Below are 26,331 nucleotides of genomic sequence, written 5' to 3' on the forward strand. Positions count from 1 at the left end.
GAGCAGACCTGCCCTTTAAGGGGATTTTCTCTTAGAGAGAAAATCTGCAGTTCTGTCAGCAGAACTAGAACATACCAAGAATCTGTTCTCTGAACAAGGCCGCAGGTCTCCCTGACCTGGGCATGTACCACCACTAGAACAATAAACATCAGCCATGTTTTGTAAACATCCACATTCCTGCATGTAGGTCAAATGCCTCATTGATTATTAATCGAGTGGGTGGGTATTATGACACCACGAGGTGGCCCAACCAATAGTCTGGTCTAGGGGAGGGCAAATATGATGTCACATTTAACTCTTTCCTAGTCGGTATTAAAACCGGGGGGGGGGGGGGGGGGCGATCAGAGCTCATTCTGCTTCTGCTGACTGGGACCTCTAAGTATGTTCTTCCTTTCTGTAATCTGATATAATGTATGCTGTACATAGGTAGTCTAGATGTAACATAGAGTAGATACAAGAAGACCTGGGTACCTTCAGCAGGAAGGTACTCACGCAGCTGTAACGCAACATGGAAATCTGCTTTGCCAGGATATGATGAACTGTAGTTATCTGTATTTCTGTTTCTTGAATAAATAACGTAAACCTTGAAGAAGCCTGCTTGCTGTGTGGAGAGTCAAGTGATCTCACAGTCTGTGAGACGCAACTGTAAGAAGTTAATGGTGTCGAAGCAAGGTGATGTAGAATAGGTTCTAACAGTAGGCACATGGAGACAGGAGCCACAAAGGGAGACAGGAGGCAGAGTGGGACTGAAGGAGGAACATGGGGGCAGAGGTAGCACAAGGGGACAAATAAAGGCAAAGGGGACATAAGGAGGCATAAAGGGGCACAGGAGGTAGAGGTGGCACAAGGGACTGAAGGAGGCACAAGGAGACAGGATGCACAAAGGGAAATGGAAGGTCAGACATGGCACAAGAGACTGAAGGAGGCACAAATGGGACAGAAGGAGGCTCAAAGGGGGAAAAGAAGGGTGCACAAGGCACAGAGGTGGCAGCTGCCTGCAACTTTCGGGGAGTGGGGCTTAGTCCGGGTGGGGCTTAATCTAGCAACATGGCGCTCTCCAGGACAAATGGCACTCCAGGCAATGGCCTGTACTGCCTATGCCTAGAGGCGCCCCTGGGGGAGGGGATGTGCACATTAACATTTGGGGAGGGGGGGGAGTAGCAAAGGGGTTCTGTAGCATTCATCGATTGTCCCAACATTGCGTGCAGTTACCGGCAGGAAGCCAATTGGCCACATCGGACTGAGATTTTCCAGCGTGTTCAATCAATACATTTGAACGATTTTGTCCTGGAATGGGTTGGATCGTCGATTGGGCTTGCTTGTTGTGCCACCAAATTTAATCCAGTTTGATGGTCAATCGGGCTGCGATCAGTAAATTAATGTATGTTTTTAAAAAAAACTTTAAATACTGCCATTTGTAGGAAAACAGCAACAGCAGGAGTCACATGACAGCCTTTGTCCTATGGGCTCCTCCAACGATGGCTCAGATCTGATTTGGAGTCTTCAAGAACCAGGCTATCCAGACTCCCTCTACTTTCTTCTTATTCCCTCCTTATTGACTAGTATGAGAGAGGATTTGAGTGGCCACACACCTCATCTGGTGTCCTGATTGGTAATGCTTGTGAGAAGCAGTTCAGACACTCCTCCATTCCACACCACTCCACTCTCAGAAGTCAGCACAGCTTATGCTGGGATACACGGCTCGATTCTGAGCCATTTAGATGGCTCAATAGATAATTTCCGACATGTCCGATCTCCCGCCCGATTGTTTCTGCGGTTGATTCTGCATGGAGGACAATGGGAAAAGATAAGAAAAAGGAGTGGAAAATAAGAGAATCGCCTGAAGAATCGAGCGCAGACAACGATCGGGCACGGAATCGAGCGGCAAAATCGAGCCGTGTATGCCCAGCATTAGAATCAGCTAGACCAAATAACTGCACAAAGCAGATTGTGTTCTCCAAAATATAAAGGCATTTAAGTTTTTTTTTAACTGATTAAACTACTGAGCAAGACTAGTGGAATGGAGAGGGGGTAAAGGGGACTTAAATGTATGCCCATAACAACTTTTCCCCTTCTGCCCCCCACCCTAACAGAAAGAAAAGCCCTCTGGTACTCTCCATACCACTATACATACTAAATCTCTTCAAAGCTCCAGCAATGGATTCACATGGGGACTTCCAGGAGGAGACCCAGTACTTTCTTCAGACTACTATAAGCACGGCACATATGCCATTCACCTTTACCCTTTATGCTGCTACAGTCAATAACTCTTATTGTGTTCTATGAGTGGCGTGTCTTTGAGGGATGTAACTTTGTAGGATACAGCACAGAAGTGGGGCAGGTAGGTTAAGAGAAGGTGGGGTTTTGGTGCTCCCATTGCTATATATGCACCTAGAAAGTCAGAAACAGACATTGCTGTGGTAAAGAGATACTCTGAGTTGGAGAAAGTTCATCCCTGAAACTGAAAGTACCCAGAGGTAAGTAATGGGGGGCATCTTTTATGGAGGGACCCACATTTATTTTTTATTTTACTATCATTTTTATTTAATCATGTTTGAGTTATGACAATGTAACAAAAGGGATATACAAAACAATCTCAGAACCATATCCAGGCAATAAGGTGCGGCAAGATACAACTGCATACCCACATTTCTATTAGATAGGGGGCACTCAGAGTGCTGACTCCAGCCTCAATTCAATATACTACTAGTAGCTGGTCTATACTAGGTCTATACTAGTAGCTTGCCTATACTAGTATGGCAATGCCTGCCTTTTCTTTTCTTATTGTGTAGTTTTATTGAAATGGATCCGATGTAGCTGCTAGAATCACCCATAAATCTGTGTAGGGAGAGTATGAGGAACACTGGGGATAACAGTAAGTCATGTATATTTGTAGTCGTGTTTCAGCAAACCTAAACTATAGCTAAAAAGTTGTGTAGGAGGCGCCTAGAATATCTCTTAACTTTAAATTATATAGTATAGGAGTAATTATATCTTACCTCCATTAAAAGATAGAAATAATTTTAATGATGCACAACAAAGACAACGCATTTCACGGGTACTGGCATGCTTCCTCAGGTCAATACAAAGTGCCCAAGTCAGCAACAGTCACGAGTGTGGGCACCGACACTCAGGCGCCCACACTCTTGACTGCTGCTGACTTAGGCACTTTGTATTTACCTTAGGAAGCAGGCCAGTACCAGTGAAATGCGTTGTCATTGTTGTGCATCATTAAAATGATTTCTATCCATGTGGTTTGTTCTTTGATGGAGGTAAGATATAATTACTCATATACTATATAAAGTTAAGAGATATTCTGGGCGCCTCCTACATGTCTTTTTAGCTATAGTTAAACCCTTTGGGGTAATATTTTGTACAGTACATGTCCAAATACCAAGGAGAGCGACCAACCAGCACCTGCCTAGCAGATCTGGGGTACCGAGCGGGAATGCTTAATTTCCCTTAAGCTCTGTCGGTGGTTGCAGGAGTGCAACCCACCCAGGGGCGTAACTAGAAATCACTGGGCCCCCCTGCGAATATTTGGATGGGGCCCCCCCCATAGGTGCCAAATAATCGTAATGGGGCAGCGTTTCACTGTAAATTAATTGTAAAGTGGGCAGCATTTTACCAGACAATCGTAATGTGGGCCAGAAAATCGTGATGTGGGCAGAGTTCACCAGAAAATCGTAATGTGGGCCTTTAGAAAATCATAATGTGGGCAGAGTTCACCAGAAAATCGTAATGTGGGCACCAGTCACCAGAAAATTGTAACGTGGACAGCATTCACCAGGCAATCGTAATGTGGGCAGCGTTCACCAGAAAATCATAATGTGGGCAGAGTTCACCAGAAAATCGTAATGTGGGCACCAGTCACCAGAAAATCGTAACGTGAGCAGCAGTCACCAGAAAATTGTAACGTGGACAGCATTCACCAGACAATTGTAATGTGGGCAGCGTTCACCAGAATATCGTAATGTGGGACAGAAAATCGTAATGTGGGCAGAGTTCACCAGAAAATCGCAATGTGGGCAGCAGTCACTAGAAAATCGCCATGTGGGCATCAGTCACCTGAAAATCGCCATGTGGGCAGCAGTCACCTGAAAATCGCAATGTGGGTAGCAGTTACCAGAATATCGTAATGTGGGCAGCAGTCACCAGAAAATCCTAATGTGGGCAGCAGTCAGTCACCAGAATATCATAATGTGGGCAGCACACACCAGAAAATCCTAATGTGGGCAGCAGTCACCAGAAAATCCTTATGTGGGCAGCAGTCACCAGAAAATCGCAATGTGGGTAGCAGTCACCAGAAAATCGCAATGTGGGCAACAGTCACCAGAAAATCGCAATGTGGGCAGCAGTCACCAGAAAATCCTAATGTGGGCAGCATGCACCAGAAAATCGTAATGTGGGCAGCAGACACCAGGAAATCGCAATGTGGGCAGCAGACACCTGAAAATCGTAATGTGGGCAGCAGACACCAGAAAATCGTAATATGGGCAGCAGACACCTGAAAATCGTAATGTGGGCAGCAGACACCTGAAAATCGTAATGTGGGCAGCAGACACCTGAAAATCGTAATGTGGGCAGCAGGCACCTGAAAATCGTAATGTGGGCAGCAGACACCTGAAAATCGTAATGTGGGCAGCAGACACCTGAAAATCGCAATGTGGGCAGCAGACACCTGAAAATCGTAATGTGGGCAGCAGACACCTGAAAATCGTAATGTGGGCAGCAGACACCAGAAAATCGCAATGTGGGCAGCAGTGACCAGAAAATCGTAATGTGGGCAGCAGACACCAGAAAATCCTAATGTGGGCAGCAGTCACCAGAAAATCGCAATGTGGGCAGCAGTGACCAGAAAATCGTAATGTGGGCAGCAGACACCAGAAAATCGCAATGTGGGCAGCAGACACCTGAAAATCGTAATGTGGGCAGCAGACACCTGAAAATCACAATATGGGCAGCAGACACCTGAAAATCGTAATGTGGGCAGCAGACACCTGAAAATCGTAATGTGGGCAGCAGACACCAGAAAATCACAATGTGGGCAGCAGACACCTGAAAATCGTAATGTGGGTAGCAGACACCTGAAAATCGTAATGTGGGCAGCAGTCACCAGAAAATCGCAATGTGGGCAGCAGTGACCAGAAAATCGTAATGTGGGCAGCAGACACCAGAAAATCGCAATGTGGGCAGCAGACACCTGAAAATCGTAATGTGGGCAGTAGACACCTGAAAATCACAATGTGGGCAGCAGACACCTGAAAATCGTAATGTGGGCAGCAGACACCAGAAAATCACAATGTGGGCAGCGTTCACCAGAAAATCATAATGTGGGCAGAGTTCACCAGAAAATCGTAATGTGGGCACCAGTCACCAGAAAATCGTAACGTGAGCAGCAGTCACCAGAAAATTGTAACGTGGACAGCATTCACCAGACAATCGTAATGTGGGCAGCGTTCACCAGAATATCGTAATGTGGGACAGAAAATCGTAATGTGGGCAGAGTTCACCAGAAAATCGCAATGTGGGCAGCAGTCACCAGAAAATCGCCATGTGGGCAGCAGTCACCAGAAAATCGCCATGTGGGCAGCAGTCACCAGAAAATCGCAATGTGGGCAGCAGTCACCAGAATATCGTAATGTGGGCAGCAGTCACCAGAAAATCCTAATGTGGGCAGCAGTCAGTCACCAGAATATCATAATGTGGGCAGCACACACCAGAAAATCCTAATGTGGGCAGCAGTCACCAGAAAATCCTTATGTGGGCAGCAGTCACCAGAAAATCGCAATGTGGGCAGCAGTCACCAGAAAATCGCAATGTGGGCAACAGTCACCAGAAAATCGCAATGTGGGCAGCAGTCACCAGAAAATCCTAATGTGGGCAGCATACACCAGAAAATCGTAATGTGGGCAGCAGACACCAGAAAATCGCAATGTGGGCAGCAGACACCTGAAAATCGTAATGTGGGCAGCAGACACCAGAAAATCGTAATATGGGCAGCAGACACCTGAAAATCATAATGTGGGCAGCAGACACCTGAAAATCGTAATGTGGGCAGCAGACACCTGAAAATCGTAATGTGGGCAGCAGGCACCTGAAAATCGTAATGTGGGCAGCAGACACCTGAAAATCGCAATGTGGGCAGCAGACACCTGAAAATCGCAATGTGGGCAGCAGACACCTGAAAATCGTAATGTGGGCAGCAGACACCTGAAAATCGTAATGTGGGCAGCAGACACCAGAAAATCGCAATGTGGGCAGCAGTGACCAGAAAATCGTAATGTGGGCAGCAGACACCAGAAAATCCTAATGTGGGCAGCAGTCACCAGAAAATCGCAATGTGGGCAGCAGTGACCAGAAAATAGTAATGTGGGCAGCAGACACCAGAAAATCCTAATGTGGGCAGCAGACACCTGAAAATCGTAATGTGGGCAGCAGACACCTGAAAATCGTAATGTGGGCAGCAGACACCTGAAAATCGTAATGTGGGCAGCAGACACCAGAAAATCGCAATGTGGGCAGCAGTGACCAGAAAATCATAATGTGGGCAGCAGACACCAGAAAATCCTAATGTGGGCAGCAGTCACCAGAAAATCGCAATGTGGGCAGCAGTGACCAGAAAATCGTAATGTGGGCAGCAGACACCAGAAAATCCTAATGTGGGCAGCAGACACCAGAAAATCGCAAAGTGGGCAGCAGACACCTGAAAATCGTAATGTGGGCAGCAGACACCTGAAAATCACAATGTGGGCAGCAGACACCTGAAAATCGTAATGTGGGCAGCAGACACCTGAAAATCGTAATGTGGGCAGCAGACACCAGAAAATCACAATGTGGGCAGCAGACACCTGAAAATCATAATGTGGGCAGCAGACACCTGAAAATCGTAATGTGGGCAGCAGACACCTGAAAATCGTAATGTGGGCAGCAGACACCAGAAAATCCTAATGTGGGCAGCAGTCACCAGAATATCGTAATGTGGGCAGCAGTCACCAGAAAATCCTCATGTGGGCAGCAGTCAGTCACCAGAATATCATAATGTGGGCAGCACACACCAGAAAATCCTAATGTGGGCAGCAGTCACCAGAAAATCCTTATGTGGGCAGCAGTCACCAGAAAATCCTTATGTGGGCAGCAGTCACCAGAAAATCGCAATGTGGGCAGCAGTCACCAGAAAATCGCAATGTGGGCAACAGTCACCAGAAAATCGCAATGTGGGCAACAGTCACCAGAAAATCGCAATGTGGGCAGCAGTCACCAGAAAATCCTAATGTGGGCAGCATACACCAGAAAATCGTAATGTGGGCAGCAGACACCAGAAAATCGCAATGTGGGCAGCAGACACCTGAAAATCGTAATGTGGGCAGCAGACACCAGAAAATCGTAATATGGGCAGCAGACACCTGAAAATCGTAATGTGGGCAGCAGACACCTGAAAATCGTAATGTGGGCAGCAGGCACCTGAAAATCGTAATGTGGGCAGCAGACACCTGAAAATCGCAATGTGGGCAGCAGACACCTGAAAATCGCAATGTGGGCAGCAGACACCTGAAAATCGTAATGTGGGCAGCAGACACCTGAAAATCGTAATGTGGGCAGCAGACACCAGAAAATCGCAATGTGGGCAGCAGTGACCAGAAAATCGTAATGTGGGCAGCAGACACCAGAAAATCCTAATGTGGGCAGCAGTCACCAGAAAATCGCAATGTGGGCAGCAGTGACCAGAAAATAGTAATGTGGGCAGCAGACACCAGAAAATCCTAATGTGGGCAGCAGACACCTGAAAATCGTAATGTGGGCAGCAGACACCTGAAAATCGTAATGTGGGCAGCAGACACCTGAAAATCGTAATGTGGGCAGCAGGCACCTGAAAATCGTAAGGTGGGCAGCAGACACCTGAAAATCGCAACGTGGGCAGCAGACACCTGAAAATCGCAATGTGGGCAGCAGACACCTGAAAATCGTAATGTGGGCAGCAGACACCTGAAAATCCTAATGTGGGCAGCAGACACCAGAAAATCGCAATGTGGGCAGCAGTGACCAGAAAATCGTAATGTGGGCAGCAGACACCAGAAAATCCTAATGTGGGCAGCAGTCACCAGAAAATCGCAATGTGGGCAGCAGTGACCAGAAAATCGTAATGTGGGCAGCAGACACCAGAAAATCCTAATGTGGGCAGCAGACACCAGAAAATCGCAATGTGGGCAGCAGACACCTGAAAATCGTAATGTGGGCAGCAGACACCTGAAAATCACAATGTGGGCAGCAGACACCTGAAAATCGTAATGTGGGCAGCAGACACCTGAAAATCGTAATGTGGGCAGCAGACACCAGAAAATCACAATGTGGGCAGCAGACACCTGAAAATCGTAATGTGGGCAGCAGACACCTGAAAATCGTAATGTGGGCAGCAGACACCTAAAAATCGTAATGTGGGCAGCAGACACCAGAAAATCCTAATGTGGGCAGCAGTCACCTGAAAATCGTAATGTGGGCAGCAGACACCTGAAAATCGTAATGTGGGCAGCAGACACCTGAAAATCACAATGTGGGCAGCAGACACCTGAAAATCGTAATGTGGGCAGCAGACACCTGAAAATCCCCCTGCAGAATTTCAGAGCGGGCCCCCCCCCCCCCCCCGGGGCCCGCTCTGGCCATTTTTTGGGGGCTGGAGGGGTGGCAGCATGAGGGGAAAGCCTTGCCCACAGTCGGCGGGGAGAGGGGAAGTTCCCCCCTCTCCCTCACCTCGGGGCTCTCCCCTCTGCGCCCCCCTCCAGCTAGTGAATGTGTGTGGGCAGCGGGCAGCAGCGGCGGCGGGATACATACCTTCTTCCTTGCGTTCCATCGCCGCCTTCTCGCTCTAGCGGCTGACGTCACTTCCGGAAGCGGAAGTGACGTCAGCCGCTACGCTCTAGAAGGCGGCGATGGAACGCAAGGAAGAAGGTATGTATCCCGCCGCCGCTGCTGCCCGCTGCCCACACACATTCACTAGCTGGAGGGGGGCGCAGAGGGGAGAGCCCCGAGGTGAGGGAGAGGGGGGAACTTCCCCTCTCCCCGCCGACTGTGGGCAAGGCTTTCCCCTCATGCTGCCACCCCTCCAGCCCCCAAAAAATGGCCCCGAGCGGGCCCCGGGGGGGGCCGGGCCCCCCCGCGGGCGCAGGCGCTGCAGGGCCTATTGTTACGCCCCTGAACCCACCCTTATGAGTATAATTTACTGCTCTACATCCACTTTGTCTAACAATACTGCACCATTGGGCTGTGGTCTCTCACATGCCAGAACCTCGGCAGTTGTACCATCCCATACCCCCTCACAGTGGCGTAGCTAAGGAGCTGTGAGCCCCGATGCAAGTTTTACAATGGGGATGGGGAACAGCTAGTTAATGATTACCACTATTCAAAGTATCTATAGAAGTGATTATTATGAGCACAGGCCCAATAGAGAGCTAATACTGTAGTTGAGGGAGGGCGCTTTGGGGCCCCGATGTGATACAACCTCTGCAACCCCCTATTGCTACGCCCCTGCCCCCTCATATACTAGATGTCTTATGACCAAAGCCATGCATAAGCCCCACCCAGGAAGCAAAATTTGAGATTAGCAAATTAAGTTTTGCCTTCGAAAAAACTGATAGCCCTCAAACACAGAAGTTGTGATTAGCTCTGCAGAAAAAACATAACAGCGATAGTAATGGCCATAAATAAAGGTATTTCAATGTGTTTTCCTGCTCAGAAATGATTTATTTGTATTATTCAGGTGGTGGGTAGTGATGAATAAGCTTTCTGTAAATGTGTTCGCGAACAGTCCACAAACATTTCCGCATCTGTTCGCGAACCGGTGGACCGCCATAGACTTCAATGGGCAGGCGATTGCTAAAACCTATTCTGGCCACAAAACTAATTTAAAACCTGTTTAACCACTTGAGGACCACAGTGGTAAACCCCCCTAAAGACCAGGCTGTTTTTTACTTAATTGGCTACTGCAGCTTTAAGGCCAAGCTACAGGACCGCACAACACAGCACATAAGTGATTCCCCCCCCCCCTTTTATCCCCACCAACAGAGCTCTCTGTTGGTGGGGTCTGAACGCCCCTCTTGTGTTTATTTTTTTTTTAAATAAATATTTATGTTGTTGTTTTTGTAATTTGTTTTACTAGTTCTCTTTTTTTGTTTTCTTCTTAATCCCCTCCCTCCCCCCCAGCCGGCCAATCACGGCGTTCGGCTGTCATAGGCTTCTGCCTGTGAGAGCCGAGTGCTCTCTTGTCCCCCAGGGGGACAGCCGTGTCACACGGCTATCCCCAGTACAGCGATGTTGCTGATCGTAGCGCTGATCACGCCGTCTATCAGTCTCCAGAGCGGCAGTCGCTGCTCGGAGACTAAAGTCGGGGCAGAGCTTTGAGTTCCCCGAGCAGGAGATGCTTACGCAGCTTGTGCGCGACCGCCTGCAAATCCCAGCCACAGGACTTGACGTCAATTGCCGTTAGGCAGTCCTGGGGCTGCCGCCGCAACCATGCCCATTGGCGCTGGGCAGTCTTTAAGTAGTTTAAGTAGTTAAAGGGTCCAAACACCTGGACAGTGGCATGCCGGAGAGGGGTCAATGGAAAAATGTCCACAAAAAAAATACCTATTTTGTGCAGAGTCGAGTTTTAATGTCTATTGAGCAGAAATAAAATTACATATCTAAATTTGTGGAATAAAGTGTTTTAAAACGTTGTGCGTGTGGACACATCGATCAGGTAGTGTAAGGGTTAGGCACGGTTCACACTGACGGATGAAACGCCATGTTTGCCTCACCACAAACAACCGCAAAGAGCTTTAGTGATAACATCAGGTGAGTGAATGTTTTTTTTTTTTTGTCTTTTGTCTTTATAGAGGAAAATACTGCAAACCTAACACTAGTGGACCCTCAGGTGGTTTGGTGAACTGAATGTCACTTAACTTAGGTGACAATTATGTTTTCCAAAGACCACAAATCACAATATATAGTTCAGGGGTCCCCAAACGTTTTGAGTCAGGGGCCGGCTCAACATACTTCAGACTGCTGGAGGGGCGGAGTATACATAAAATGATGTAGAAGTTTTTGTGCAACAAACAGTAAAGCATACCCAGGTGACAACCTGCAGTCCAATTGGACAACAGTGTCACCTGACCTGATGTGGAATTTGATTGGAAACCAGCGAATTACTGCTTTCTTGCTTCATTCTATATACAGACCACCAATACTTAAAGATGTAGCTGACCACATCTATAATACATTTTGTGTGTGTGTGTGTGGGGGGGCGGTACAAAAGCCTCAGGGGGCCGCATTCGGCCCACGGGCCTTAGTTTGAGGACCACTGATATAGTTGCTGTGCTGCACACTGCTGGTGAATAAGTTTTGCAGTGAAAGTTGCGTTGTGTTCCCTATAACAGCGAGAATGCAATGGAATGGGAAAGCAGCACTGCACATTATCCATGCGTTGTGTCAAATACAGTGAAGCACACTGTTAATGGCAAGTTAATGAAAAGTATTCTTCACTGTAGTGTTAACTAAGGTGTTATGCTGTAAAAATACTGCATGCAATGCATTGGGGTACTGAAATCCGACTGACGCAACAGCCGCACTGTGAACATTGCGTTACAATGTGGCCATTATGCCGCACCGCAATACCCCACTGTGAACCTAGTCTAGAGGCCACACGCAATATAATAAAATGATCCAGCTTTACTGCAATTCGATAGAAACTATTGGTTATACAGAAAAATCAAAAGATTTTTTTTGTTAATCGTTCAAGAAATCTGATAGTATTGACATAAAATTGACCTTTTTTGCTATAAAAGTAAATCAGAAGTGGCGGATTTTTTTCTGGTAAATTATAATGAAAATGTAATGGTGTAATGTTCATTTTTTGATTTAAAAGACCCAAACACTTTTGACAGAGTTTGCAATCATTCACATCAGCGCATTAGCGGTGTGGTGTGGTGGATTAACACGAGGCATGCTGTGCGGAATCAGACAATGTGCTTTTATAGTTGTACTTAAAGCGGAATATAACCCTGCATTTCAACTTTGCTCTAAAACATTATTTACAGTATATTATATGCAACCAGCATTTTTTTTTTACTAGACCAGCATTGGAAGGGTTACACAGAGCTTTAAAGTTCCTGGACAGAACTGCAGACGCATCCGAAGCTTACATAGATACATTTTGTTTACATAAATGTATCTAAGTGTGGCATGTGACTCATCTCTCTGACTGAGAAGGAGCTGGAGGACAGCCAGAGAGTGTGTAACATTTATCACTTGTTACATTCTATTTAGTTAAATGTATCTAAATGAACTTCTGCATATCTCTCCACGGAACTTTAAACCTCTGTGTTTAACCCTTCCAATGCTGGTCTAGTAAAAAAAAATGCTGTTTGCATATAATATGCTGTAAATAATGTTTTAGAGCAAAGTTGAAATGCAGGGTTATATTCCGCTTTAAGCATATTTTTGGTTGACTGTATGCTTCACTGGATGCATCATATCGTGCACCTAACATGCAATGCAACTTTTTCCCCCTCCTTTGTGTTGCATTCCAGTTCTGTAAAGAGAGCGCCACTCCCCGTGTGAACCTAGCCTTATGCTACGTACACACATGCGACAACGATCGTTCGTTGAGGACGACGAACGAACTTTTAATTGACGAAAGAACGACCGAAGTAAAGTTAGTTGTAAAAAGTGTGTAACGATCACATCGTTAGAACGAACGTTACACCACGTAAAAGCAATTAATGCGCCTGCGCATAAAATTGTAAAGTTCCTTGGAGAAAAAGTGAAATACGCATGTCCAGCCTGGTACGAACGATCGTTTCCAACGATGTACCACTTTTGCTAACGATCGTCGGTGGTAAAAATCCGCCAAGACAGAACTTTGTTTTGTAGCGATTTGCCTCGTTCGTCGTTTGCCTTAATAGTCGTTGGTTCGTTTTTTGTAACGATCGTCGTTGGTAAAGATCGGGGAACGATCGTTACAAACGACTATAGTCGCATGTGTGTACGCACCTTTAGTGTGACAGTGCCCTTAATAAAGCTTCCTACACAAGCTAGACTGAACGTGGCCCAAAAAGATCTCCAACTCTAGTGTGTGTATAATTGACCCATGAGATCTCTTATAGGACCACTATTGCGAAAATCTCAAAATTTTAAATAGATTTAAAAACATCAAAAGAAGCACGCTTATTCCAGAGCAAAATGAGCCATAAATTACTTTTCTCTTATGTTGCTGTCATTTGCAGTAAGTAGTAGAAATCTGATAGGACAGACAGGTTTTGGACTAGCTCATCTCCTCATGGGTGATTCTCAGGGTTTTATATATTTTCAAAAGCACTTAGTGAATGTTAGTTGCACCATCCAACTGACAAAAAAGTGTGCAGAGGGCAGAGAGGCTGGTCAGCATCTTTGTATAAATACTTTTTATACAAATACCCACCAAATCATTCTACATCTAACCTACCCACTTAGCATTGTATACATTTATAATGTCCATACCCACCCAATTATCTTCCATACAATTTGTACACTTCACATGATCCTCCCCTTAGCACTATATGCCACACTCTTCTCTCCACTACTCATAACATCCCTTTATTTATTCAACCTCTCCACTCCACATCCTCCCTCTAAGCTCCTCCCATCTTCCTATACAGGTCCATAATATACGTTGCACATACTTATAATGTATCATATTTTACACAATTTTCCTATGCCAAATAAATCTATCTTCACCCAGCGGCTCCCCTCATTCCCTTTCACAAATAGTTACCTTCCCCCCAAAATACATATAGCCAAACAAAGAATTTGATTGCATGTTTATTATGTTGTGTCTAAATCACATACCAAATGCGTGCCTTTTGTCCCTATCAGTGTCTACTGCCTGAAGAAGCGGGTATAGACCTGCGAAACGCGTTGTAAGCAATACCCTGGAGTGTACCAATAAATTAACTTTTTGTTGAAATACACAGTTTCCTGTGTCTGCTTGAGGGAGGTAAGTCCACCACTGCCTCCTAAGCAATTTTTAATATTTTAAATACTGTTTTTATACTTTTGGCGCCTCTGTTCAGTCTCATACTACATTATATATCCACCCTTGATGAAGGAGGATACCCCTTTTTCTTCTTCACCTCTACAGAGAGCGACTTCTTAGTCCTGAGTGAGGACAGGCCAATCTCCTCACCTGCTTATACAGTGGTTGCCTGGAGGTAACCCTGGTTTGTGAGTATATACATTACTCTTTATTATACCATTTTTGCCTTGACTTACTACACTATATTGGGCTCTCGGTTCTCCCCTCTCTTATATACTTTTTAGAGAGTGTTTTTTTTTTTAAAGAATACAGCCTATGCTGAGAATCCCCATGAAGAGATGGACTAGTCACACCTGTCACTTCTGTCAGATTTCTACTACCTACTGTAAGTAACTGAAACATAAGAGAATAGTAATTTAGGTCTCAATTTACTCTAGAAGCAACCTACTTCTTATTTGGATGTGAATACATGTATTTTAAAGAGACACTAAAGTCTCCCAAAAATCATGTTTTTAATTAAAAAATGTGTTTAACATCTTTGCCCTACCTAAACCGCCGCATCCCCGCCGCTGAAATCTATCTAAATCCCCCCTAACTCCCCCCTCCCTCTCCCTCGCAAAATCCACGACTTTCTTGGTCGTGGATTTTGCTGCTGTTGGAGGCAGAGCTTTCAGCCGCAGCACAGCTTCCATTCGCCATTATCAGCGTCGGATCTCCGCCTCTCCCCCACCCCTCGCAGTGAAAGAAGACTGAGAGGGGCGGGGAAGAGGCGGCGATCCGGGCTGACAGACGCGCTGAGAGGCAGAGCTGCGGCTCATAGCTCTGCCTTTCACGGAAGCGCTGCCCAGATTGCCCCCCCCCCCCCCCCCCGAGGAGTTTGGGGGGATTTAGTTAGTGTACAGCGACGGGGATGCGGCAGTTTAGGTAGGGCAAAGATGTTAAACACATTTTTTAATTAAAAACATGATTTTTTACGAGACTTCAGAGTCTCTTTAAGTTTTACAATTTTCCATGACAGTGGTCCTTTAATGATGCAGTGATGACAAGAGGTGAGTGAAATGTTCCCCTCCTTACCCATCCCATCATAAGGCCCCGTTCACACTGCACGCGTTTCCAGTCGGGTTTTGGAAACGCGTGCAGGTGGCCGACACGCACGACATCAGACATTGCATAGAGTGCAATGTCTGATGTTCACACTGCATGCGTTCCGGACCTATGCGGTCCGGGAACGCATGCTGCACGCATTTTTTGCCAAAACGGGTGGCTGTCCCATTCACTTTTCAGTGATGGGATCAGCCACGCAACGCATACAAACGCGGATGGCGTGCGTTTGTACGCGTTGCGTTCCGCGTGCGCGCCCGTCCGCGTTTGTAATGTGAACGAGGCCTAAGCTGCTCAATCATGCACTGCACTGTTGCGATGCGGACTGATGGCATGCAGTATCACAACACACTGCATCGAGTGCGTTTACTGCATTACACCTGCGCTAACAGTGCAGTGAAGCATACTTTTCATTGACTGCTTCACTGTATGGATAATGTGCAGTGCCACTTTCCTTGCTCTGTTGTGTTCCTGCTGTTACAGGGAATGCAACGCAACTCTGTGAACCTAGACTTACTGCTAACGCATGTGTTTTGCATGCAGTGCGTTATGATGCCACACAGTATCATACCGAAACACGCCTGCCACACTGTGAACATTGCATAGGTGGTGCATTGCAGAGTGGCAAGCCACGTTACAGAGCAGCCATTATACTGCACTGCAGCGCACCACTGTGTACATAACCTAGTGCAACTTTTAATCCACACTTAAAGAGAACCCGAGGTGGGTTTGAAGAATATTATCTGCATACAAAGGCTGGATCTGCCTATACAGCCCAGCCTCTGTTGCTATCCCAAACCCCCCTAAGGTCCCCCTGCACTCTGCAATCCCTCATAAATCACAGCCACACTGCTGACAAACAGCTTGTCAGAGCTGGCTGTGTTTATCTCTATAGTGTCAGTCTGCTGCTCTCCCCGCCTCCTGCAGAACTCCAGTCCCCGCCTGCATCCCTTCCCTCCCTGCTGATTGGAGGGAAGGGACGGGGGCAGGGACCGGAGCTATGCAGGAGGCGGGGAGCATCTGAGACTGACACTACAGATGTAAACACAGCCTCACAGCACGGCTGTGATTTATGAGGGATTGCAGAGTGCAGGGGGACCTTAATGGGGTTTGGGATAGCAACAGAGGCTGGGCTGTATAGGCAGATCCAACCTCTGTATGCAGATAATATTCTTTAAACACACCTCGGGTTCTCTTTAAGCCTCATCTACACAGTACAATTTTCCGTCAGTTCGGATCTATTATACGGATCTATTAGATAATTTCCAACTGATCCAATCAGATTGTGTTAAATTTTGCAACAGATTTTGGGTACTTATCAAAGCAAAATCTATTGCAAAATTGATTTGAAACAATTTGGACGTCTACACATGATGCAATTTCTAATTAGATCTGTCCAATAGATCTGTCTATCTGATGGAAAATTGTACCGTGTAGATGAGGCTTTAAACCCTTATCTACACGGTACAATTTTCGGTACAATCTGGTACAATCCATCAAATAGATCTAATAGACAGATCTATTAGATGGATCTAATAAGAAATTGCATTGTGTGTAGACATCCAAATTGTTTCAGATCAATTTTGCAATAGATTTTGCTTTGATAAGTACCCAAAATCTATTGCAAAATCTAACGCAATCCGATTGGACCAGCTGGAAATTATCTAATACATCCGTCTAACAGATCCGATCTGATGGGAAATTGTACCATGTAGATGAGGCTTAACATGTGAGTACATTAACAATTTAAACCTGCACATTCCATTATTCACAAAAATGAAACTATGTAACCCTGGCTGGATAGAAAAATCGATAAAAACTGGACTGATAAAACCTGCAACAACTTTATTGGTGCTTGTTGCCAACTATTCCAAGTTTACTCCATACTCCAGCGGACAAGTGTAGTGAGCTGCATAGTGCTAGCAGACTACTAGCTCTCCCTCGTGCATTTCCCAAAAGTAGACCTATAATACGCTGATGTGACAGCAGATTGCACTCCCTAGCTCCGGGTCACGGCTGAAACCTGAAAAGCAATGTTCAGACTCTAACGGATGGGGGCGCCAAACGACAGGGATAAGATAATTGTGTCTTCCTTTGAAGTCATCAGCCACTGGAAATTGAATGTGACTCAAGTGGCCACTTTAACAACAATAATCTCACTTCTCCATAATTTCCAACGACGAGGGTTGTATTTTCTGAGTCTTGTGATGCAGCCTCTATTTAACTGCCGCCAGATTACCTCTGCATCTCTGATAACGCTTTCTGATGCGTTATATCAGCAAAAGGGACATTAGAAAAAAACATCATTTAAATGTCATTTAATTAAAGTTGAAACAGAACTGGGAGTATATTTAGTATGAAAACCTACATAATTTGTACGTAATCACCGCACATAACCACGCTGGGGTGAATGTTCCAGTACTTAAATCACCAGGTTTTCATGTAAACAATGCATTATGTTACCATCAGTGATGTATTCATAGAGGGTTGAAAATATAGAAATGCATAGGTTGATGTGAAATGTTTGTGTGTCTAAATATAAATAAATATGCTGAAATGATTTAAGAAATCAGGCACAGTTATTCGAAAAAAAAATATGCAAGAATTATTTTTTTTTTAATAAAAAAAACTAAATATAAAAAAATGCCAGGAATATGTGTTCTCGACCACCATATAAACATAATGGTTGTTCTGTATTCTTATACGCATACATGTAACTTTTTTTACCCTCCAGTTTAAAAAAATCCAATTTACTAATCAAGGAGAAAAAAATAGAAAAGGGAAGCCAACATCATTAGGCTCTAAAGCCCACAAAACAAAAATCAGAGCATAATGATGCCCCTAAATGAAAGGGAAATGTAGCTAGGCTGGTTTTATTAATCAGACTGTCAATTTCACCCCAGAGGCCAAACCCCACAGCAATTGAAGCAAGATCTGATCAAGAGCGTAACAACAGTTCCTTCCTTGTCTCTCTCTCTACCTGGATATATTTGTCTGCTCAGAACCCGCCTTCGCTGCCAAGTGACAGGAGCCTGTATTTATTTGCTTATAAAACTGTTACAATAAATGATTATTCAAACAGCGTCATTCATACCTTAATGACGAGCCCCTAGTTTTTGATGAATGACATTTCTGGCTGGGAAGGATGTATGGGTCATTTTGACCAGTCATTCCATCGCTTTGGCATCCCACAATTTTTACGCAAGGCTAAAAAAGAAGATAATATTTAGAGACACTGCCAGGCTGAATTTGAATTGGCCCCTGCTGCAGGCACATCATCATTACTACAGCACCAGCCCTTTTACTTAGACTTTTTTTCTCACTCTCTCTCTCTCTCTCTCTCTCTCTCTCTCTTCACAAAGCTGAGATGATGGAAAGGATAAGAAAAGAGATGATTCTCATGGAAAGAGGTCTACACAGCCCAACCACAGGCAAAAGGCTTTCTAATTTAACCGACTCAGCTGGGAATGCAGTGTTGGAGGCCTTGGAAAATGCTCATCACACTGGCCGCTTGAGTCCCAGGCTAACTTCCTCCTCCATGCATGGATCTATCGGAGAGCTGCCCGGCAAAGGCAAATTTGAAATAGACGCTTTGTTCAGCATCTCCCACCCCAACGGTGAGAACGTCTCGGACATCTCCGGCTCGGACAGGCTGAAGAAGATAAGCCACCAGTACTCAGAAGTTGGGTCGGAGGCAGATATGAGCAGTGATGTGGAAGTGGGGTGCTCAGCCCTGCGCTCCCCCAACAGCAACCAACTGAAGGACAGCCTCAGCAAAGGTAGGATAGCCTTCTCTCCTCCTGTCTGCCTGGGGTTGCTACAGCCACAGGGACGCTATGAGCACAGCTCATCCACTCCACATCTAGCGTTATGTATTTAATTCATTTTTTATGAGATGCATGTGAACAGCATTTTAGGAAACCACACACAACTCGTGCATGCTTAAACATTATTTGTAGGGCGACAAGAAAGAAGATGCAAACAAAAATGGCATGCTACAAAAATGATCACATTCAAAATAACGAGAAAATATTAGAAATACTGCGATTTTTTTTTCTAAATTTGGACACTGCAGGGATTTATTTTCAACTTTTCAGTATTGTAGTAACATAAATCAACCACACGGTATGAGGAACATGGAATAAAACACAGTCTCCAGAAAAGGAATTAACCACAAATAATTATTTCTTTATTCGAAGTGTTTGTTTATTTGTTGTTGTTTTTACAAAACACCAAGATAGAAAATGCATGCTTGCCTGTTAATTTGACATATTCTGTCATGATTTTGAATTATAAACAATAACAAATCGCCATCATAAAAATAATATTTTCAAATATTCCACATTGTATTTTTATTTGACGACATATTAACATTATTCCTATAGAGAGTTTTTAGGGGTTTTTTTCTCCAATTCCTCCAACGTGGTTATTTAGATTGTGTCTATTCTGTAACTGCCTGATATTAATATTATGTTGCAGTTTTGTTGTTCGCCCCCCAATACAAAGGCAGTTAGCAGAAAGTGGCGTGTGACTTGCTAGTGACAGCCAAGCCCGCTTGTCAGGGACCCTGAGAGGCAGGCAAATAGCAGTATCAAGACTTCCCTAAATACTTAATTCTATATTTACCCCTTGATTATCCAGATATTTAAGAAAAAAATATTTTCCGATGTTTTAGAGCTACAATGATTCATCAAAATTGTTTATTTTAACGAAACTGATATAATATTGGAGGTATAATGTTATCAGGAGACTAATATAGATTCACTCCAAGGGACTCCACATAACCACACGATTCAACATTAGATGGAGCTTTTTTGTCATTTATCTATGTGTTATTTATATATTGCCATTTATGTATGTGTTGTTTATATATTGCCATTTATGTATGTGTTGTTTATATATTGTCATGTATGTATGTGTTATTTATGTATGTGTTATGTATGGGGGAAACTACAAGAATAGCACAGATCAGATGGCATCATATATTAGCCAGTGTATGCATGTGTATTAATGTGAGTAGGTTGTTGGGTTGCACACAGCTAATGTCACTAACACGAGTGTGTTTTGCTGCTTGTGTGGTTGCAGAGAGTGGTTCAGTGGCCAGTACCACCAGCTCCTCTGCAAGTTCTGGACTGAGCAGCCTCGGTGGCAACAATCCCGTGGGGAGCTCCAGCTCAGCTGCCGACCAGGTGCGCCGATACAGGACAGCCTTCACTCGGGAGCAGATAGGCCGGCTGGAGAAGGAATTCTACAGAGAGAACTACGTGTCCCGGCCCAGGAGATGCGAGCTGGCAGCTGCCCTCAACCTCCCCGAGACAACCATCAAGGTAAGAGCCCCAGCCGCCTGCCCCCGGGCTGCCCCCACGTCTGTCCCACCTCATCACTGGAACCAGTTCACAATTCATGAAATTAGGCGGACGCTGCAGACGGCGGCTTTATGTAAGCAGTTCCAAAGTTTTAAAATCTCCATCTTTACAATATCCAGCCCCATGGGCTTTCCTGCAACACTTCATAGCAACTTTCAGAGCTAGGCCAATGAATTCTTTTACTGCGCAAAGCAGCTTTAAAAATAGATTTTACAGGAAGGCAGAGAGAACAAGGGGGAAAAAGTCTGTACAGTACATGTGTTCTTATTCCAGCACTGCTCTGATTCTACGTAACAAATTGTAGCAAGACACTCATGCGATAGAGTGTAAAGTAAGTGTGACAGGAACGAAGAAAGTTCTATATAATTGTCCTTTCCATTAATGACTGGCTGCCGTGCATTATTAGGGGGGCACAATTAAGGCTGGGCTGTGAGTTGTTAAAGGGAAACCGAGTTGAGAGGGATATGGAGGCTGCCATATTTATTTCCTTTTAAACAATGCAGATTGCCTGGCTGTCCTGCTGATCCCCTGCCTCTAAAACTTTTAGCCATAGACCCTAAACAAGCATGAAGGTCTGAGGTTTGAGAAAAATCTGACAAGATTAGCTGCATGCTTGTTTCGGGTGTAATTCAGGCGCCACTGACCAGAGAGATCAGGACAGCCAGGCAACTGGTATTGTTTACAAATAAATATGGCAGACTCCATATGTTTCTCACCTCGGGTTCCTTTTATGTGGGGCTGAGCTATAGGCATGGAATCGGCATCACACACAGGCCCATATTACGTTTTATTTAATGGCAGCTTGGAATATTGCTTCTCATAGACATATATCTCCCCCCTGTATTTCTATTCTGCCCTATGCCATACAAGTGACTTCTTATAAGCTATATTTCTGCATCAGCTAGTTCTAGTGTATTATGAATGAAAATATGTTGGGAAATATAGAATTCGTTCTGTCAGTTTGTACAAAGTAGATCATATATACCGAGTACATTCCTTCTGGATTCTATTGAGTTTTATATGTAATGTTTAAAAAATCCACATTCCTCAGTTGTGAGTAAGTCCTGGTGTGAGTTCTCCTTACATCGTAATTAGATTTTCAATAAGGTAATTTGATATCAATACGTACTTTTAACGCAGCGTAATTTCTCCCCTCAGTACAGAATGGACCGGCAATGGGCACTGATCAATGACAAGCAATTTAGTGGGTCTATATGAAGCACCTGTTTATTCTGTATTGATGAGACATACAATCCTTCCTAAATAAACAGATGTAGTCTACTGTATATACAGTATATAGCAAGGGGAAAGTGTTTGTCACCAATTTACCGAAAAAGAGAAAACATAAAGTAAAAAATAAAACATAAATTGGGTGCAGTTCAGACCAGAAAAGTACTAGTGAGATAAGATGGATCAGAAGAGTGATTTGTTTTGTTGGATACTTTGAGAAGCCATTGCCTGCCTACTGGCCACCAGTCCATACACCCCGGCACTACAGACAGGAGAAGGTGTCAGCTCACTCACACATCTTACAATCTATTAGGATGGATTTTCAAACAGCTTGAAGATGTTTTGATTGCTGTTTTTCAATAAAGGGAGCTGACCAGTGCTGCCAGCCACACACAGAGGGAAGGTGAAGCAGATGGCAGATGGCCACATTGTATATCATTATCTGGTGTATTTATCTTGCTGTCATGTAACGCAGCTCTCCCTGTCTCTGTGTGATAACAGGTGTGGTTCCAGAATCGCCGGATGAAGGATAAGCGGCAGCGCCTGGCCATGTCTTGGCCTCACCCTGCGGACCCCAGTTTCTACACCTATATGATGACCCACGCTGCGGCCACCGGGAGCCTTCCTTACCCCTTCCACTCTCACGTGCCTCTGCATTATTACCCCCATATGGGGGTGACCGCAGCTGCAGCGGCGGCGGCAGCATCAGGGGCAGCGGCAGCATCGCCCTTCGCCACCTCCATCCGCCCACTGGACACTTTCCGCGCCCTTTCACACCCCTATTCAAGACCGGAACTACTTTGCAGCTTTAGACATCCGGGTCTGTATCAGTCCCCCGCCGGCATCAACAGCACTGCTGCAGCTGCGGCCGCCGCCGCGGCAGCAGCCGCCGCCGCCTCCGCTCCGGGCTCCACTCCGTGCTCGTGCCTCAGTTGTCATAGCAACCAGACGGCGTCGGCACTGAGCTCAGCCAGCAGGGGCTCTGATTTCACTTGTACCGCGGCCTCCCAGAGGTCGGAGAGCAGCTTCCTGCCCTACTCTGCAGCTGTGCTGAGCAAAACATCGGTCACCCCTCCGGACCAAAGAGAGGACACCCCCCTGACTAGATAACTGAGCAGCACCCAGGCAACCCCCCAACCTCCAGGTCTGCCCTGGTACTGGCAGGCATGACTGTGATATAGGACTCAGCACAGACTAAAGAGGGGGATTCTGTTTTCAGCACTGGCTCCCAATCAGATATTCCATTTACAGATCCATACTCAACCACGACTTGCAAAAAAATGAGAACAATAATCTGAACCGAAATCATTTGGGGGGATAAAACCTAGTGGAATAAAGGGGGTGATTTTCTGAAAGTAAAATGTCCATAATGGCATTTAAAGGGGATCAGGAGATGTTCCTGCCGCTTGTATACTCTGGATGGTTGCAAGTGAACACAGCTCCAACTGATCCCCTTTCACCTTCATAAGTCAAACATCCACTGATTATGTTGCAGCACATCAAAAACCTGTCAATATTCATTTTTGTTAATTAAAACGTTTTAGTCATCTGAAATATTAATATTAACTGCGGTCTCTGGTTTTGTTCACTGTTGGCCTTATTTTGGAGGCCTGATATATATATATATATATATATATATATATATATATATATATATATATATATATATATATATATATATATATATATATATATATATATATATATACTCAAACTGTAATGCTTTGATTAATTGTTTTGTATCTGGGAAATACTTGAATTCTAAGGTAGGGCACGTATCACGGCGTTAGAGTGGGGCCATATTATTTTTGTCTCCAACTTTGCCTAGGCATCATGATTAATGATATCCCCTTGTATATCTGCAGCTATCCAGGCGCTTCTGCCTTGCTAGAGGCTGCCACTGGGTAACACAAATTCGCCTTCCCACACCCCGGTTCCTGCAGGGAGTTCCCTGAACTTTGAGAAACACATCACAAACTAGCAGTGTTATTGCCGTGTCAATTCTGATGCTAATAATGTGTAGATTATGACGAAAATTGCCAATCATGTTCTCTGATGGACCTCCTTTGAATGTAGAATTGGAGGAAAGTTCCCCGCATAGAGACCTGCTGTCAAGTACTAACAACCCGCTAAGGGAAGTCATTAGGAGAGACAGATAAGAGGCCTGGTACATAAAACATTGTTCTTGGTGCATAGGATGTATGTTATTTAATGCTTTAGATCTGTTACCTGAAGTGATTTCGCTGAAGAAAGCTCAGTCCCCTATCATCAAAATTGCCAATTTTCATTTTGGTTGCTCGGACACCCTGGGCAGACTTTTCTCCTTAAAGTTGATATTCCACTTGTGTGAACAGCCTCATTAAATCAAAGCTACACATATTTCCATAATGCTCCCCGCAGAGCCACTTCACTCCTCACATAATGAGGCCTTCTCTAGAGCTGCAGCAGTTGGAGGAAAGTCGCACTTGCCTGCCCAGGCCCAAAGCGGGTCTATTTATATATCTGCATCATATGTGCCTCTGCAAATATATTTTGTATAAAGCACTATATATCTCAGTAAGTGCACACTGGTACACGGTGATGCCTAGGCTGTATTATCACTAGAGTCCTGTCTGCCTCTGGTCATATGAGTGAAAATATAACCCACATAGCTCATAATGGCCATTATATACACAATACATGAGGCGTAAGCTCTTAAACACACAATACAGCATCAGTCATATTATACACTGGAAACCGCCCCCCCCCCCCCCCCCCCCCAAGGCAGCTTGTTAAAGAGATGTATTTTTAAGAATAAACCATGTTCAATATAATTTCTGTTTTATTTTTATATTTCTTTATAGCTGTGGAGGCTACTGAGACGATAGAGTAGGACTTACTTGAAAATAAATAATCACAACATGTCCACGATAAAATCATGTCAAAGTAGGATCTGCCAATCAAAAAACAAATAATAATTCTATTATAGGAATAATTTATGAATGAGGGAGTCTGGCACTGTTATGCAACATTCGCAATTTCTCCGGCTGTCATCCGTTGTCTTATCATGGATGTAAATAATATATTTTTGGGGCAATAATGTTTACAGGTTCAGTCGTCATTACAACAAAAGCGATTGTAAGATTTACAAACACACACAAGGAAAAAAAAAGAACTATTTATGTTTGGGTCAGTTGGACCTCCCTTTACGTGTAAATAGATCTGTACAAAACTCGTGTTTTAAAATAAACCCGTTGTCTGAATTCACTGTAAAATATTTAAAAAAATGTGCAATAATTACTTAAAAGAAGAAGCTTTGTATATTATGTTATTTATTGTGTTTGGTGATGAAAAAATAAATATTATTTAAATGGAAACGGTTTTGTTCTGTTTTGACCATTTATAAAGCAGGATGAATCAGTCAAGTAGTATTCCTTATACCCGAGTAATACTTACAGAGGCAAGGAAGGATTTTGTGGACATGAATATGTATTAGTATACTTTTATTGGGATGACAGGGTCCACCGCTGTGCGGATAGGGATGTTCTTGCTATTGCTTCAGGGAATATATTAGGAATTTCCACCGCTCTGTGAATTGGGATGTTCCTGCTATTGCTTCTGGGAATATATTCGGAATTTCCACTGCTGTGAGGACTGGGTGGGATGTTCATTTTGCTGCTTGAGGAGGTATTTTTGGAATCCTTACTGTTGCCCTAGGACGTCCTGTAGAAGGCAGATTTGTAAATAAAGTCGACCAGGTATAAAAAAAAAGCACCAAACAGCAAAAATAGCTATATAAAAGCTACTGGAAATGGTTATAGGCTGTAATGGTGGCTCTACACGGCAGCATGCAGCTTGTAGAAAGGGTGACAGCACGACATCGTCTCGCCTTGAAGGATACCAGTGCTGGCAAAATCGATAATATTCCAGGACAAAATGCCAGAGTCAATGGTGTGTGCAAAAGAGTCTGTTACTAGCCCATTTCACCAAGATGTCCTCATATTCAAAAAAAGAGAAAAAAATCTTTACCAACTGCTTGAGCTGGCATTAATTACAACGATGCTAAACTGCAGGGAATAGAAGTGCTGCTATCAAAGCCATCCTGGCCCTGTAATTAACTATTATTATTGCATTAACTCTAAATGATACAAGCTGATACTGTCTTTAATTGCAGTTTAGTTAAATATATACTGGAGTGCTCCCATGGGGACATTGTGCTTTTTTTTTTTAAAGATGAGTTCCCACCTCCTCTCCTTAAATGTATCTATTAAAGGAATAGGGTTGCTACAGCACATTTGGATCAGTGATATATCACCGTGTTTTCAGCGCACGAGAGGTTGTAACCCTTAAAAAACACAAGGCATTGAGATAGATGGCAGGGCAAACAGGAGCAGACAGTGGCCAAAAGCCCCTATCCAAAATAACAGCATCATCTTTTCCACTTACAAAAAAAAGAAAAAAAAAACCTGGGGGATTGATCCATCATAAAACGCCTGCAGACTGTCCATCATCAACCCCCCGATTGTTTTTGACACGAAAATAAATCTGCGGTTTGTTTAATACACTTTTTTATATTTTCTTTATTCCAGCCCTAATAGAAAAACCAAATTA

At 44.4% G+C, this 26,331-nt stretch overlaps 2 protein-coding genes across 3 annotated transcripts in view; one reads left to right on the forward strand and one right to left on the reverse strand.

The window, feature by feature from the left end:
• Positions 1 to 26,331, reverse strand: part of HOXD3 (homeobox D3) — a 328,853-nt gene that overhangs the window by 222,671 nt on the left and 79,851 nt on the right. The window lies entirely within an intron of this gene.
• EVX2 (even-skipped homeobox 2) lies at positions 18,513 to 22,945 on the forward strand. Its single transcript, XM_068247014.1, has 3 exons — positions 18,513 to 18,925; positions 20,223 to 20,472; positions 22,243 to 22,945. The coding sequence occupies exons 1-3, from the start codon at positions 18,513 to 18,515 to the stop codon at positions 22,849 to 22,851; spliced, it is 1,272 nt and encodes a 423-aa protein (XP_068103115.1). The 3' UTR covers positions 22,852 to 22,945.

The sequence above is a fragment of the Hyperolius riggenbachi genome, chromosome 7, assembly GCF_040937935.1.
Source record: "Hyperolius riggenbachi isolate aHypRig1 chromosome 7, aHypRig1.pri, whole genome shotgun sequence".
NCBI classification, from domain to species: Eukaryota; Metazoa; Chordata; class Amphibia; order Anura; family Hyperoliidae; genus Hyperolius; species Hyperolius riggenbachi.